Source organism: Idiotropiscis lumnitzeri, chromosome 10 (assembly GCF_059441095.1).
Source record: "Idiotropiscis lumnitzeri isolate Australia: NSW breed Sydney's pygmy pipehorse chromosome 10, RoL_Ilum_1.0, whole genome shotgun sequence".
Lineage (NCBI taxonomy): Eukaryota > Metazoa > Chordata > Actinopteri > Syngnathiformes > Syngnathidae > Idiotropiscis > Idiotropiscis lumnitzeri.
In genome coordinates this window covers 22809748-22827437 of record NC_142400.1, presented here as the reverse complement: position 1 = coordinate 22827437, position 17690 = coordinate 22809748, and the positions used below count along the sequence as shown (strand labels likewise).

The following is a 17690-nucleotide window of genomic DNA, read 5'->3' as shown; positions in this document are numbered from 1 at the left end:
TTTATTAACAAGGGCAGCATTTCTCCTGATGTTAGATAGGCTTTCTCAAGGACTTTTCTGATGCAGGTTTCGACAGCGCAGACATGACGTTCCCACATCCCGCCCCATCATGCAGCTCTTTCCAAGATGTAATTCCATTTAATTTTCTTTCCAACAAAGAAACTTTTCATTTGATCTCATGTCACTTTGTTTCACATTTGCTTCAACTCTTGCTCTGCTCGCTTAGCTTTTTTGCATTATCAGAGTAGTAGTGCAGATTACCCTTCTTGCAATAAATCTCAGAAAGAACATCAGAAATGCATCTTTAGATAAGTGAGACTGGCTCCAGATGAACAACTTGAGTAACTCCACATGCAAACAGGACGATGCACGTTTTCCAACTGTTGGTTTTCGCAAATAAGGGACCAGCAAAATCTCCATCCACTACCTCAAATGGCTCAGTTTCTGTTATGCAAGCATGCGGTGATGCTGTAAAGGGTTGTTGACCAGCTTTAACATGACTTCTGCAACATACAAAACATTTTCCGAGTTTTCTTAGTTTTCTTCATAGTTTGTCTCCCTCTTACAAGCCAATTCCTTTTTCTGACTTGGGTAAATGTGTCCTGAAGCCCAGAATGCATGACATCCTCATGGGAACTTTTGATTAAAAGCTCAGAAAACATGTTCTCTGATTGCAGAATCTGTGGATGTTTTTGGCCATAGGCCCAGTTTGTTTTGTGCAGTCTGCACTCAACTCACATAATATTTTCTTCCCTTTTCTTCTCCAATGGGCGTTACATTGGCTGAGTGTGACCACTTCGGTCCATTCCAGCACAACTTGTCCTTACAAATGTCTCTGAACTGTTTTTTTTCCTTCCTGTTGTAATTTCTCCAGTTCTCCGGCAGCGTGAGACTCTGTGTCTCTGCTACCCTGTTAGCCACAAGCAGCTTCCATTGCTTTGCTGTGCGTTTCATACAGTGAATGATGATCATACAATTAGTCCAGAAATGAGACTTAACATTGTTCAGACTCAAGATATTGCTCAGATAATTACCAAGTCTGGTGGTGACAAGTGCTCCTAGTATTTGCATTTGGGGTAAGGTTACTCTTTTCAAGGGAGCTACTTTAGTTTTAGCTGAGATTAAATTCACAGTGCTTGCTTCTACGTAAATACGCAGCGGTCGAGTAGGCTCGTTCACTAGCGGCACAAAACATATGCCTTTCTTTCTTTTCACCTCAAATAAATTGTTTATCATAGGTATTGTCTGTTGATTGATGCCTTACTCATGTTTTGGAGTTCCTCACACCATTTATTCCAACATGCGGCCAAATAGGTGGGGGAAAGAGTGACCTGGTTAGATGAAATTAAAGTTTTACTTTTCGGCCTGAACACCTGGAAGTATGTTTGGCGCAAAGCCAACACATCTGATGGTCCGGCTTATACCTTCCCTACCTTGAAACATGAACATAATGATATGGGGATGTTTCTCTTCCTCCTGTCCTGGTGAGCTTGTCCTTGTTCTAGGGTCTATGGATTGTGCGAAATACATTATCATGCTGGAGCAGAATCCTCAAAACTGTAAAAAGCCTGAACCTATGGAGGACTTTCACCTTTCAGAAGGAAGATGATGCAAAACATACAGCTTAAGTGACACAAGAATGTCTCACGGTAAAGAAAGTGAAGGATCTAGACCAGGGGTGCCCACTCTTTTTCAAGCATGCGAGCTTCTTATAAAATAACCAAGTCCAAGTGATCTTCCTACCTAATTTATATATTTATTTGAAAATAGAATGAGAATTCTTTATAGGTAAAGTATAAATTGATAGATATTGCATAACTGCATGAAACCATATTGCACAATACAACTAGTGCACATTCTCTGTCATTACTTTACTGATGACGTGTGCTGAATGAGTCAACCATAGAGTCCAGACAGGACCTACTGATAGTGAGCCTTGCTCACACCTCCCAATGAATTTTAGGCCTGTTGGAACGGGTACTTGGACTTAATGATTCCTTGCGCTATGGCTGCCGGTTGTGGTGGTGACGGCTCCTCCATCCCGCGAGTCATTCTCCAGCGTTGAAACTGCGAGCGCATACCTTCGCGCATCGCCCGCCTCCCCCTGGCCTGCTAGTTCTTCAGCCAGTGCGGGACGCCCTTCCACGGAGCCCAAAGCAATGCAGAAATCCTCCTCTTACGCTGTGTGGAAATAATTAGCTTACATGTTCCCATTGTTTTTATACTTTTTTATTAGGTTTAGAGTAGACGGAAAAAAATCGTTAGCGCCCTTGTGCATGCACGTTGATGCATGCAACAAGTCTGTATGTGATGCGATCGGCTGATGCCCCCTTTGCGAGCGACTGGTCGATCGCGATCGACGCAATGGGCACCCCTGTTCTAGACTGTCCAAATAAAAGCCCAGAACTCAGACCAATAGAAAACCTGTGGCAGGATCTGAATATTGCCGTCCACCTGAGATCACAGAAAAACATGATTCAGATAGAGCGGTATTACAAAGAGAAGTAGGTGAAACTGTCCAAACAACTCAACTCACAAAACTCACTGCTGGATATCCAAACAGATTGTAAGCTATTATTGTTGCCGAAGGAGCAGCAACCAAGTACTGACTATGACTTGATGACTTGGTGTGAATACCTTTGGAGCAATGAAATACAGACTTATGCAATTCATCTATAGTAAAGAACACTTATGAACAAAAACAGTGATGGTATGGTGTATTTGTGCAAACCACGCTTTGTTCTGTGGCAATAAATGGAGTGTTGCTCATGAGTATGCGGACGGGAAACTGGAGAGCGGTCAGAGGAAAGGAGGAGGGCTGGCTGTGTTTGTTAATGATAGATGGTGTAACCCTGGGCACATCACTATTAAGGAGCAACTTTGCAGTCGGGACATTGAGCTGCTAGTTGTTAGCATGTGTCCTTACTACATCCCGCGAGAGTTCAGTCATGTGATCGTGGTGGCGGTGTACGTACCTTCCTCTGCTAACAGTGAGTCAGCCTGTGACCTAGTGACTGCAGCAGTGAGCAGGCTACAAAACACAGCACCCAAACGCCCTGCTCCTCATCTCTGGTGACTTCAGTCATGCTTCTCCTTCCACCTCTCTGCCTTCATTCACACAATATGTCGCCTGCCACACCAGAGACAATAAAATTTGGACTTTTTCATACCAACACCAAGGAGGCGTACACATCACTGGCCCTCCCCCCGCTGGGCAAAGCTGATCACAACTTGGTGGCTCTCCTGCCTGTGTATAAACCTCTGGTCCGCAGGCAGCCAGTTGTGACACACACAATTCAGAGATGTTCTGGAGAAACGGGGGAGGCCTTAAAGGACTGTTTCAACACAACTGTGTGGGAAGTATTCAGCGAAGCCCACGGGGAGGACATTAATGGTCTAATGGACTCTATTACAGACTATTTTCATTTCTGCATGGGGAACATTATATCCATCAGGACAGTAATATGTTTCTCCAACAATATACCCTGGACATTAAAGCTCTCCTGAAGGAGAAAAAGGGGGCTTTTGTGTCAGGCAACAAGGAGGAGCTGAAGAGAGTGCAACGTCATCTGAGAAGGAGGATCAGAGAGGGGAAAAAGTCCTACAGGATGAGGATGGAGGAACAGCTGCAGTGGAATAATGCCAGGGATGTCTGGAGGGGCCTGAAGACCATCTCAGGCCATGTACAACCAAAGACCCAGAAGGGGGGGACCTTCAGTGGGCAAATGAGTTCAAACTATTTTTCAATAGGTTCGATCAAATGCCTGGCTCGCTCAGTCTCCCCTGCTGCAGCCCACGCCGACCCCTCCGCCTGCGAACGACAACCCCCCCCACCCCCACAGTCTTCAGCCACCCAGTCTCTCAGTCACGTCAGACAACCACCACTTCCTTCTGCCTAGCCTTGTTCCTCACAACCTCTCAGGTGAGGAACTAGCTGAGGAAGATGAAGGAGAGGAATGCTGCAGGTCCAGATGGGATTAGCTCCCAGGTCCTCAAATCCTGCGCAGACCAGCTGTGTGGAAGCGTCCAGCACATGTTCAACCTGAGCCTGAAGCTGGGCAGAGTCCTCCGGCTGTGGAAACCATCCTGCCTGGTTCCGGTTCCAAAGACCCCCCCCCCCACCCAAAGGAGCCCAACAACTTCAGACAAGTGGCGCTGACGACTCATCAGATGAAGACTCTGCGAGACTGGTCCTCGTCCATCTGCACTCCCTGGTGAGCTCTTCGATGGACTCACTCCATTTCGCATACCAGCCTGGCATCAGTGTGGATGTTGCCATCATCTACCTGCCCCACACTTCACTCTCCCACCTGGAGAAGGCGGGGAGCACGGTGTTGTATGCATGTTCTTTGATTTCTCCAGTGCTTTCAACACCATCCAGCCCACCCTATTGGGAGACAAGCTGGAGCAGCAGCAGTGGCCCACCACCTCATCACATGGATCCACGACTACCTCACAAACCGGCCACAGTACGTGAGAACACAGGACTGTGTGTCTGATGAGCTCCTCTGCAGCACGGCGGTGCCACAGGGAACTGTTCTGGCTCCCTTCCTGTTCACCCTCTACACCTTGGACTACAAATACAATACCCCTACCTGTCACCTGCAGAAGTTCTCTGACGACTCTGCGCTTGTCGGCCTCATCACTGACAGGGACAATTAGGAGTATAGAGAACTTACTCAGGGTTTTGTGGACTGGTGTCAACAGAACTGCCTCCAAATCAACGCTGGGAAATCCAAAGAGCTGGTGGTGGATTTCTGCAGGCGTCGGCACTCTCCACCTCCACCAGTGAATATCCAGGGAACAGACGTTGAGAGTGTCTCAACTTACAAGTACCTGGGTGTTCATCTGAACAAAAAACTGGACACAGACGCTCTCTATAGGAAGGGTCAGAGCAGACTCTTCCTACTCAGTAGGCTGAGGTACTTCGTGTTCAGGGGACACTCCTCAGGAACCTCTATGACTCAGTGGTTTCATCGATCATTTTCGGGCCGGGACAAAAAGAGGCTGACAAACAGGTGAGGAGGGCCAGCTCTGTCCCCGGCACTTCCCTGGACTTTGTGACTCAGTGGGGTGCAGGAGGATGACGGCAAAACTGTCATAAATGCTGGACAACCAAGCCCACCCCCTCAATGACACTCTTATAGCACTCCACAGCTCCTTCATTGACTGTTACACCCTAGCTGTGCAAAAGAGAGATTTTGCCATGTCCAAGAAATTAGTTTGTCATATTATCAAGTTCAAACCATGCTTACAGGTCAATTGAAGTTCAAATGAACATTGTACCTTTGTGATTCAGTGTTAACAGAAGTGCCTGCACTGACAGGAAGACACAAACCAGGTGCACATTTGTAAGATAAGCTGAAGATCACAATAACTTCAAGTAACTTTATGTAAACAATTTGTGTATTTCTAATCATGTTTTTATACACTATTTGTATCAATGATAATAGCTTTAACACGCTTACGCTGTTATTTTAACACACGCACATAGACATAGTATTCTGAAGATGTGTTTAGTGAAAGTAACCTTTACACCGTGAGTTGTGATTTTCTGCTTGCTGGAGTCCCTGGTGATTGATGTTTTAGTTAAACAGACCTTTACACCATGAGTTGTGATTTTCTGCCTGCTGGAGTCTCCTGGGGATTAGTTATTGATGTTTTACTGTCTCCTGGTGATTAGTTATTGATGTTTTACTGTCTTCTGGTGATTAGTTTAGGCTAAACAGAACTTCATTGTATTTTAATTTCTTGTCTCCTTGTGATTCTTGAGTCAAGCTAATAAAAGCAGAGCCGGTGAGAGGAAGAGAGGGAGGAGTCACGTGGAGCGGCTGCGAGCGGGCGAGCTGCCTGCTCGCTTCCGCTTTGTCCCACTCTTTCCCCCGCCGGCCGGGGAAAATGAACGCCATGTCTGGTTCCTCCTGGCCTCTCAGCCATCTTTTTATTTCGGCCGTTACCTTTAGTAAGTTATTTCAGTAAGCTCTCCCAAAAGGCGTCAGGGCATTTAAACCTGACACATTCCAGACTGATAAAAAGTAGAAGTGTCTGAGCTGCTAGGTAACAAGTGAGGATGCGGTTCAAGATTAGCAGAAGTGTGATACCAAAGAGATGTCTTGTAAAAGAGAAACTGTTAGAATAAGCAGGAAGAGCGTGGGCGAGTGTGAGAAAGTCAAAGCTTGATGTTTTCCATTCTATATGAGTTGCATATTCAAATTGCTTTGCTGTGATGCAATAAAAACCACGCGGGAGCAGGAAGCAACAGCTTTCCTCTGACTGCTCTGGGGGCTGCTCCTCGCGAGTGACAAAAGACAATTTTGGCTGGTTGATTCATTTGTTCAGCTTGTTTTGATAGAAACATCCCTGACATGGGGGCAAAATCGAAGACTAGTACAATGAGAATGCATATGCAACAAGGTAAAATTAGATATTCATGTCCGGTGTGGCCATTCCCTATAAGAAGGGAAGGGGGAGAGAGGGGACACCCTTTCCCTTTTTCTTTTTGGGGAGACTTCTTTTGACATCAGCATGTAACGAGAATAAAATCTCTTTCTAACCAAAATGGCTGTGTCGGAGAAGTTTTTTCCATCACCAATTCCGCCATGCTCTGCAACCGGTCCGGAGGGAAGCTGAGCCAGACCCACACATTAATAACAAAATATACCACACTATTGCAATATTCTTATCATTGCAGTACTTTTATCATTGCTGTATTTTTTATCATTGCAGTATTTTTTATCATTGCAGAATTTTTATTTATTTCCCCTCTGTACCATGGACAGACATTGGGAGTGTTTCCTTACACTTGTATATGTTGTGGGATGTAAGTGTGTATATACATGGGGATTTGTGTATGTGCATATATACTGTGTATATTTGCATAGTTTTGCCTTTTCTGAATGTCTGCTGCTGATGTTATACATTAACGGCTACATTACGCCACCGCCTCAGTGTGATCTATATCTTTGCTGCTGTAAAACTGCAAATTTCCCCATTGTGGGACTAATAAAGGACATCTTATTCTTATTGTATACATAAATGAAAGGGGAAAAAAACGTCACACAATCAATCATGCAACAGGAGAATTAGAGTGAAATCTGGGTGGAGGAGACAGAGCCTTGGTGCCCCGTGTCATGGTTACCTTGACAGAAGCCATCAAACAGAGTAGCATTTCTCCAACAACTTAGTTACAGTCAGATTTGTAACCATAACCCTCTGTTTACAAAGCCTGAGTCCTCACATAGTTCTTGTATTGGATCATATTTAATTATGCCTTGTACTGCATATGCGGTTGGTAAATTTATTATTGTCAGAAGCTTTCTGAAATAAGATAACTTGCTTACTTGGTCTGAGGTGTATGCCACCAATTTGATGAGGATCTCGGGTTCAGACTTTTCTGGGTTGATGGACTGGATTTGACGGACAGCTTTACAACGGGCAGCAAGCAAGGACATGAGGGTTGCCTCGCTGGCTGTGCCCTGTGAGAGAATTAAAAGGTCACCATAGGCCCCAACTTGATAATGCAAAAGCTCAAAATCTCAACTACAAACAAAACAAATACAAATAATAAAAACTATATTTGAATGAATGTTTAAAAAAAACAAGTAAAAAACTAAATAAGGTATGAGGACACCAGCGGCAGTTTTGACATTCCTGCAGAGTACAGGACTAAAACGTTACTAACATATTAAAATTTATCATAGAACTGGACAAAAGGTGCAACAGTACACTAACTTCAACAATCAAACATTAAAACTTGTTTTTGACTAACAAAAATGTTGACATAATTCTAATGAACCACCGAATGTGCTCTAGGTGACTGTGTGGATGCGGAAGAATAATGTTATTGTTAACGTTTGTTTTTTGGGGGTGAGGGGCTGTGTGGTTACAATGGAACTGCTTTTCAGAACCTCCTCTGAGGTGCTTTTAAAATTCAGGCGGAGCCTGTCTGTGATGTCATTTTTATATGATTGGCTGACAGAAGTAGGTGTCTCTTAAGTGACATCGCGAGGAATAATTTCCTGATTTTCAGCAAGCAAGACTGAGTGAAAATATATGTTTCTTATGGATGAAAAAGTAAAGGCTGTGGTAAAAAATTTAGCGAGCCTCTTTGAGTGGCTGCCATTGGTAGTTTGTCATTGATACCCTCAAAACAGTGAGCAATGTTGTCAAGCTGAAAGAGTCTTTTTGGCCTGTTGGACTCCAGAGGCAGCTGATGGATACTGGCTTGTCCAGCGGTACATAGTTTTGTTTGTCGCTCAGGCATGGGAGGAGTTTGGTCATAGAGGAAGACTTTTGTCATGATCCGCGTCGGGCATGACAGGGTTTTTGTTATTGTTTTCGTGTGCATGCGGTTTTTGTTATTGTTTGTGTTGTTATTTTCTTCCCTCCTTCTCACCATGTGCTTTCTGTTATTGTTTTGTCAGCTGTGATAGCGTTTCCCCTCAGCACTCGTCCTCACCAGCCACGCACCTGTTCCCCGTTACCCTCATCACGTACCTGATTCCCATCTGCTCCCCTAATTACTCGGACTATTTAAGCCTCCCAGACCCACCACTCTGTGTCGGGTCATTGCCGCAAGTTACGGACTGCCACGACCACGTTTCGCTCACGTTCATGTTCAGGCTCTTGCTTTTGTTCCCCTCCTCGTTCCCGTTTGCCTTCCTCAGCCTTTTGCCTCGGTTTTGTTCCTCGCCCCCCTTTTTCTGTTCGTCACGTTGGTACCGTTGTTATTTTGCTCCCGTCCCGGTTATCTTCCTTTGTTGAACCCCTTTAATAAACCCCCTGAACGACATCCATTCCCTGCCTCCTTGCCTTTTGGGTCCACCTTCCTCCTCGCCGAAAGGCGACCCTGACAACTTTAAGACGGATTTGAGGAAATTCTGGTCAACCATTTGGCATTGAAGGAGAGGGAAGCAATACACTAATAAAACACTGTGTATAGTGGAGATCAGGTGCTGCTGACTTCAACCAGGACTCGGACGAAGACCCTCTGAATTCCATCAACACGCCGTCATTTTGGCAGGGCCCTGGGGTTTGATGAGTTCTGCTGGAGTACCTTAAAGCCTCTAGATGTCGTAGGGCTGTCCCTCTGCAACATCACGTGGGATCACACTCCTCAGCCTCTCATGACACAATGCAGCTCCTTCTGACCTTCTCTGCACTTCTCTATCAGCATCCTCAAAATAAAATCTATTGTATCCTTTTTTTTTTTTTACATAAAACCATACTGCTGCTCACAAATGTTCACCTCTGTCCTCAGTCTAGGTTCCACCACTCTTTCCCACAGCTTCATTGTGTGGCTCATCAGCTTTATTCCTCTGTAGTTGCCACAACTCTGCACATCGCCCTTGTTCTTAAAAATGGGCACCAGCACACTTCCCCTCCATTCCTCGGACATCTTCTCACTGTCTAAGATCCTGTTGGACAACCTAGTCAGAAATTCTACTGCTACCACTCCTAGACACTTCCAAACCTCCACGGGTATATCATCAAGACCAAGTGCCTTTCCGCTATTCAACCTCTTCAATGTACTTCTCACTTCATCCTTACTGATCATTGCTACTTCCTGGTCCACAGCAGTCACCTCTTCTTCTCTTCGTTCTCTCTCAATTTCCTCATTCATCAACTCTGGAAAGTACTCTTTCAGTCTTCCCATCACACTACTGGCATCTGTCAACACAATTCCATCCCTATCCTTTATTACCCTAACCTGCTGCACGTCCTCCTGTCTCTCCGCCTTGCCAACATGTATAGATCTGTCACTACCCCCTTGCATCCAACCTCGTATACAGGTCATCGTAAGCCCCTTGTTTGGCCTTTGCCACTTTTACTTTCACCTTCCGCTGTATGTGCTTGTAGTCCTGTGTGTTTTCTTCAGTCCTCTGACTGAAGCACTTCTTCTGAGCTTACCTTTCTCTGGATCCATTTCTGCACCTCCTCATATCACCACCAAGTCTCCTTATCTCCTTTCCTTACAGATGACACACCAAGGACTTTCCTACCTGTCTGCCTGATCACATTTGCTGTACTTGTCCGGTCATCTGGAAGCTCCTCCTGACCATCTAGAGCCCGTCTCAACTCCTTCCTGAAGGTCATATAATACGCTTCCCTTTTTAACTTCCACCATTTCGTCCTCTGCTCTGCCTTTGCCCACTTTGTCATTCTCACCACCAGAATCATCCTACACACTACCATCCTATACTGTCTGGCCACACACTCACCTACCACTACTTTGCAGATCGATGATCTCCTTCAGATTACACCGTCTACCCAAGACGTAGTCTACCTGTGTACTCCTCCCTCCACTCTTGTAGGTCACCCTATTTTCCTGCCTCTTCTGTTCACAACAGCCATTTCCACCCTTTTTGCAAAGTCAACCACCTTCTGTGTTCCTCTCCTGGATTTGCTTCTCTAGTATGCATAATATAATCTACACATTCAAAATGTGCTATCTGCCTGAAAAAAAAACTTCAACGACGTCAGAAGTTAGTTTAGTTATTTCAATTTTTATTATTACATCGCTACTGTGGGCCGACACCAAAAGAGCAACCACAGTTTCCCATCAAGAGTCATATAGGGAGAGACAAAGCGAGAGGGAGCGAGAGAAACTCTCTTTCTCGCTTTCTCTCACCGCCCCCCCACGCACAACCCTCTCATTTCGCACGTCGTGTGATGCATTCGTAAAGCTCGAAAATAAAATAGCTCAGTTCTCTGACTAATGCTGCCATAATCTAGAGTAGACACAAGAATATTTACCGTACCACAACAGGACATGTGTGCGGTGTTCCATCAGATGCGCATGGTAGCCTGTGTGTGCTAACTACATGTAGCTTTCAGACATGTCTGACCTTGTCAATGAAATTGGGCATCAGCTGCAAAGTGCTTCCTTTTCAATTAAGGTGCTCGTTTACCACCGCCATGCTGCTATTAAAGGGAGGTTTACATCGTATTAAGTAATTGTGCGTATGTTGTTTGTTTTGTTTGATTGGTGTGTGTTTAAATCGATTTCTTTGATTTCACCACAAGAGCAAAGAGATTACGCTTAAGTGGTTACTCAATATAGTGACCATTGTGCGAGGCTGGATAATGATGTGCACTTGAGTGCGAAGCAGACAAGTCAATGCAATGTTGAAATCATTCACTGAAAAAAAAACCATCTGGCAGTTTTCGCGAATATTGTCATTATACACAAACAAAGCAATCAGTGTAAATCAAACAAAGTCTGAGGATTTCATTTGCAAGGATAGAACTTAGTTGTAGTCAGGTTTTTTGGACGATTATGGAGAAAAGGACGCAGAATACATCATTGGCAAAGTTATTTTGGTTGACTTTTGCATGTATGATTTTAGGGGTATTTTGAAAGGCACATAAAACTAGAGCTGTGAGCAGCTGTTAATGTTTGGGTGCCGGCATGTTGGGATATTGGCACATTGTAATTGTAATGATAAGAAAATTATTTATATCAGATTAATGACTATTTTGATAAAATATGACGTCCATAAAAGGGCAAAAACTTGGAAATTTTTTAAAGGAAATGAAAAATTACCTGCCTTTTAAGTTTAGAATAGGGCTTAAGAGAGATTTTGTTGGTCTTGGGCTGTTACATGTGTCTTTGCTAGATCTTGGTGAACTGGTAAAACCAAAGTTTGTAGTCAATCAGGTTAATCCTCTCAGGCAAAGATGCACCTGGAGAAGGCGGGGGGCACGGTGAGGATCATGTTCTTTGATATCTCAAGTGCTTTCAACACCATCCAGCCCGCCTTATTGGGAGACAAGCTGGAGCAGGCGGGAGTGGCCCACCACCTCATCCCATGGATTCACAACTACCTCACAAACCGGCCACAGTACGTGAGAACACAGGACTGTGTGTCTGACGTGCTCCTCTGCAGCACGGGAGCGCCGCAGGGAACTGTGCTGGCTCCCTTCCTGTTCACCCTCTACACCTCGGACTACAAATACAATTCCACAACCTGTCACCTGCAGAGGTTCTCTGATGACTCTGCGATTGTCGGCCTCATCACTGACAATGACGATCGGGAGTACAGAGGGGTTACGCAGGGGTTCGTGGACTGGTGTCAGCAGAACCGCCTCCAAATCAACGCTGGGAAATCCAAAGAGCTGGTGGTGGATTTCCGCAAGCGTCGGCACTCTCCACCTGCACCAGTGAATATCCAGGGAACAGACGTTGAGAGGGTCTCAATTTACAAGTACCTGGGTGTTCATCTGAACAATAAACTGGACTGGAGCGACAACACAGATGCTCTCTATAGGAAGGGTCAGAGCAGACTCTTCCTACTCAGGAGGCTGAGGTCCTTTGGCATTCGGGGAACACTCCTCAGGAACTTCTATGACTTGGTGGTTTCACCGGTCATCTTCTATGGAGTGGTCTCCTGGGCAGGAGGCATCTCGGGCCGGGACAAAAAGAGACTGAACAAACTAGTGAGGAGGGCCAGCTCTGTCCTGGGCTGCTCCCTGGACTCTGTGGACTCAGTGGGGGGCAGGAGGATGACGGCAAAACTGTCATCAATGCTGGACAAACCAGCCCACCCACTCAATGACACTCTGAGAACACTTTACAGCTCCTTCAGTGACAGACTTTTACACCCTCGCTGTACCAAAGAGAGATTTCGCCGCTCCTTCCTGCCGACTGCTGTCAGACTTTTTAACAAGAACATTGGGTCAGGCCTACAAACAGGAGGGCATTAGTGCAATTGTGCAGTCCTAGGATGCAATATTAACTACTATTGTACTTTCAGCCAAGGGTCTACTTAAACATCGACCAATGATGTATTTTGTTTACCATTACAGTATTCTTATTCCAATACTTCTATCACTGTAGTATTTCTACCACTGCAGGATGTTCACTATTACAGTACTTTTATCATTGCAGTACTTTTATAATTACTGTATTTCCTATCATTGCGGTACTTTTACCATTACAGTACTTTTATCATTGCAGTATTTTCTATCATTGCAGTACTTTCCTGTCATTTCAGTACTCTCACCATTAGAGTACTTTTATCATTGTAATATCTTTATCATTGCAGTATTTTCAATCATTCAAGTAGTTTTTATCATTACAATGTTTCCCCCTCTGTATAATGGACAGGCATTAGGGGTGTTTCCTTACACTAGATACGTTTATACTGTGTATATTTGCATGCTTTTTATGAATGTCTGCTGCTAATGTTATACATTAACGGCTACATTACGCCGCCGACTCTGTGTGATCTATATCTTTGCTGCTGTAACACTTCAAATTTCCCCATTGTGGGACTAATAAAGGACATCTTTATCTTTATCTTTAAAAGTATGACCACTGTAAACGTATAAAGATGACTATTATCAAACGTAAGAAATATTTTGAAGAAAGTATTATGTCGGCCAAGTTACAGCAGCTTTTGCAGGAGCGGTGACACCCACTTTTAAAGTAAATTTAAAAATTTAGCATACGGCTCCAAGAGACTTTTTTGTATGTCTTGGCCTGTTACATATATGTTCTTTTCAGTACACCACGTGAACCGATGCAGACGTAATTTTTGGGCTCGTAGGAGTGCTAATAAATGAATAAAGAGAAAGGCGAGAGAGTCATTCTATATTCTCAGTAAGTGTGCCGAGAAGCAGAGCGCTATGTGTGTTGAGCTAGGGCGCACTATTATTAAAGTGTGCCATCTCAATTGCGGGTGCTGTTTCTGTAACACATACAAAGGACACACTGTATTTTTGGAGACCAGTGTTGTTTGTGACAGGCAGTTTAGATTTAGTCGTAGTCTTAGTCATTTGGACGAAAATGCTTATTAGTTTTCGTCAGATTTAGTCATTCCTTTTTTCCCCTACACTGGACTCATTCCATCCCAAAGGTTTTAGACTAGTTTTAGTCAACAAATACTCAAAATATTTTAGTCTAGTTTTAGTTAAAAATAGGCATACAAGTTCTCCACTCAATAGCAAAAACTTTCTGATGGACGTTTAAGGATTATGCATTACAAACAAATAAAGTGGTAACAGTGGAATCAATGCTCATTGCTCCAAAATAAGCAGAAAACCAAAACGTTTTATTTGGCAACTGTTGTGGCTTTATTTCACTTAAAGCAACATAAAAACGTTTTAACAACATGGACTTGGAGTAGACTTTTCGAAAATACAGAACCGCAAGTACAAACTCTATCAATCATGTCTTGTTTACTCGTAACAGATTGATGTTATCAGAACCAAGTAGCCTACCGAGAGTCACTGTTGCCATGGTATGTCAAAGGAAAGCGTGTCAGTGTGTGTGCGTGAGCCGAGATGAATGACCGCACATGTTCGTGTCTAAGCGCGACGCATCCGCCTTGCTGTCCGGGTGGTGGGCGTGCCCAAACGAAGGATAGGTTGCACCAGCATTGCATTTTTTGAAAGGCAGATTAGATGTACAATAGGATTGGATGTCATAAATTTTGAGTGTCTGACGAACCACACGCTAACAATTTCGCCCCGTCTCGTCTTGTCAACGAAAATTCATGAACACTACGTCACGTTTTCATCATCCAATAACCTCATTTAGCTCGTTATTGTCTCGTTATTGTCACAAAAAAAAGGGGCATTAACGAAATATTTTCGTCATCACCATAGTTGACGAAAACAACAATGTTGGGTACTGGTATGTCAACACATACCACAGCGCTAATACCAAAGCTAGCATGCCATTGGCCGTCCTGCAGGTTTGAGGATAGGTTTTGTGACAACACAAGCAGCAGTGGGTCAGACACATTAACAGTACGTGATCACAGAATGGGGGAGGGATCTCACTAGCCAGCACACTACTTACAGTCAGGGCTTTACATCAAAACCAAAACTACAACCCAAATTCAACTGAACAGCATACTAGCAAACAATGAAAAAAAAAACATTAACAAATTAATTTAATTAATACAAAGGATGTATCTCATGCCATTCATGGCCCAAGTGCTGCAAAGCATTCTGGTAGATCCCTTCCCAATGAAATGGACGAGTTAACAGTGCTAACCCGGCACGAGAGGAATTTCCAGGAGGCTAGCTTGCTGATGTTCACGGAGTCGTGGCTAACAGAGCTAACGCCGGACGCCGTCGTGGAATTGGACGGCTTCCAAATCCTACGTGCGAACAGGGCACTGGAGAGCGGTAAGAGGAAAGGAGGAGGGCTGGCTCTGTTTGTTAATGATAGATGATGTAACCCTGGGCACTTAACTATTAAGGAGCAACTTTGCAGTCGGGACTTGAGCTGCTAGCTGTTAGCATGCGTCCGTACTACCTCCCGTGAGAGTTCAGTCATGTGATCACGGTGGCGATGTACGTGCTAACAGTGAGACAGCTTGTGACGTACTGACTGCAGCTGTGAGCAGGCTACAAACACAGCACCCAAATGCCCTGCTACTTATCTCTGGTGACTTCAATCATGCTTCTCCTTCCTCCTCTCTGCCTTCATTCACACAATATGTAACCTGCCACACCAGAGACAATAAAATGTTGGACCTTTTCTATGCCAACACCAGGGAGGCGTACACATCACTGTCCCTCTCCCCGCTGGGCAAAGCTGATCACAACAAGGTGGCTCTTCTGCCTGTGTACAAATCTCTGGTCCGCAGGCAGTCAGCTGTGACACGCACAGTTCAGAGATGGTCTGGAGAAGCCGAGGAGACCTTAAAGGACTGTTTCAACACAACTGTGTGGGAGGTATTCAGCGAAGCCCATGAGGAGGACATTAATGGTCTAACAGACACAATTACAGACTATATTAATTTCTGCATGGAGAACACCATTCCCACCAGGACAGTAAGATGTTTCTCCAACAACAAACCCTCGATAACACCGGACATTAAAGCTCTCCTGAAGGAGAAAAAGAGGGCTTTTGTGTCAGGCGACAAAGAGGAGCTGAAGAGAGTGCAACGTCAGCTGAGAAGGAGGATCAGAGAGGGGAAAAAGAGTCCTGCAGGATGCGGCTGGAGGAACAGCTGCAGCGGAAAAATGCCAGGGATGTCTGGAGGGGCCTGAAGACCATCTCAGGCCACGGACAACCATAGACCCAGAAGTGGGGAGACCTTCTGGGGACAAATTAGTTGAACCTATTTTTCAATAGGTTTGATCAGATGCATGCCCCCGCTCAGTCTCCCCTGCTGCAGCCCCCACCAACCCCTCCTGCCGCTGCAAACGAGACCCTCTCTCCCCCTCTGTTCTCCTCTCTCTCTCTCCTCTCTTCTCTCCCCTCCTACCTCCACAGGCTTCAGTTCCCAGCCACATCAGACAACCACCACTTCCTCCTGCTCAGCCTTGTTCCTCACAACATCTCAGCTGAAGAACCATCTGAGGAAGATGAAGACGAGGAAGGCAGCGGGTCCAGATGGGATTAGCTCCCAGCTCCTCAAATCCTGCGCAGACCAGCTGTGTGGAATCGTCCAGCATATGTTCAACCTGAGCCTGAAGATGGGCAGAGTACCCCAACTGTGTTAAACATCCTGCCTGGTTCCGGTTCCAAAGACCCCCCCACCCGAAGGAGCCCAACAACTTCAGACCAGTGGCGCTGACGACTCATCAGATGAAGACTCCGGCGAGGCTGGTCCTCGTCCATCTGCGCCCCCTGGTGAGCTCTTCGACGGACTCACTCCATTTCGCATACCAGCCTGGCATCAGTGTGGATGATGCCATCATCTACCTGCCCCACACTTCACTCTCCCACCTGGAGAAGAGGGGGAGCACGGTGTTGTATGCATGTTCTTTGATTTCTCCAGTGCTTTCAACACCATCCAGCCCACCCTATTGGGAGACAAGCTGGAGCAGTGGCAGTGGCCCTCCACCTCATCACATGGATCCACGACTACCTCACAAACCGGCCACAGTACGTGAGAACACAGGATTGTGTGTCTGACGTCCTCCTCTGCAGCACGAGAGCACCGCAGGGAACCGTTCTGGCTCCCTTCCTGTTCACCCTCTACACCTCGGACTACAAATACAATTGCTCTACCTGTCACCTGCAAAATTTCTCTGATGACTCTGCGATTGTCGGCCTCATCACTGACGGAGACGATCGGGAGTACAGAGAGGTTGCTCAGGGTTTTGTGGACTGGTGTCAACAGAACCGCCTCCAAATCAACGCTGGGAAATCCAAAGACCTGGTGGTAGATTCCTGCAAGCATTTGTACTCTCCACCTGCACCAGTGAATATCCAGGGAACAAACGTTGAGAGGGTCTCCACTTACAAGTACCTGGGTGTTCACTTGAACAATAAACTGGACTAGAGTGACAACACAGATGCTCTCTGTTGGAAGAATCAGAGAAGACTCTTCCTACCCATGTCCTTTGGCGTTCAGGGGACTCTCCTCAAGAACTTCTATGACTCGGTGGTTTCATCTGTCATTTTCTATGGAGTGGTCTCCTGGGCAGGAGACATCTCGGGCCGGGACAAAAAGACACTGGACAAACTAGTGAGGAGGGCCAGCTCTGTCCTGGGCTGTTCCCTGGACTCTGTCGACTCAGTGGGGGGCAGGAGGATGAAGGCAAAACTGTCATCAATGCTGGACAACCAGCCCTCCCACTCAAAGACAACCTTAGAACACTCCACAGCTCCTTCAGTGATAGACTGTTACACCCTTGCTGTACGAAAAAGAGATTTTGCCGCTCCTTCCTGTGCTGTCCGACTTTTTAACCAGAACATGAAGTCATGCATACAAACGAGCGGG

At 45.4% G+C, this 17690-nt stretch overlaps 1 protein-coding gene across 9 annotated transcripts in view; it reads right to left on the bottom strand.

The window, feature by feature from the left end:
- ddc (dopa decarboxylase) overlaps positions 1-17690 on the bottom strand; it is a 132300-nt gene that overhangs the window by 79636 nt on the left and 34974 nt on the right. For 8 of the 9 annotated variants that reach the window (XR_015845699.1, XM_088307664.1, XM_088307663.1 and 5 more), the window contains one exon: positions 7341-7475. The exons of the other annotated variant lie outside the window; for it this stretch is intronic. Coding sequence is in view for 7 of the 8 variants with exons in the window: in XM_088307664.1 (XP_088163790.1) it covers positions 7341-7475 (135 nt within the window). In the remaining variant the exon portion in view is untranslated. The remainder of the gene's footprint in view (positions 1-7340; positions 7476-17690) is intronic. 9 annotated transcript variants of the gene reach the window in all.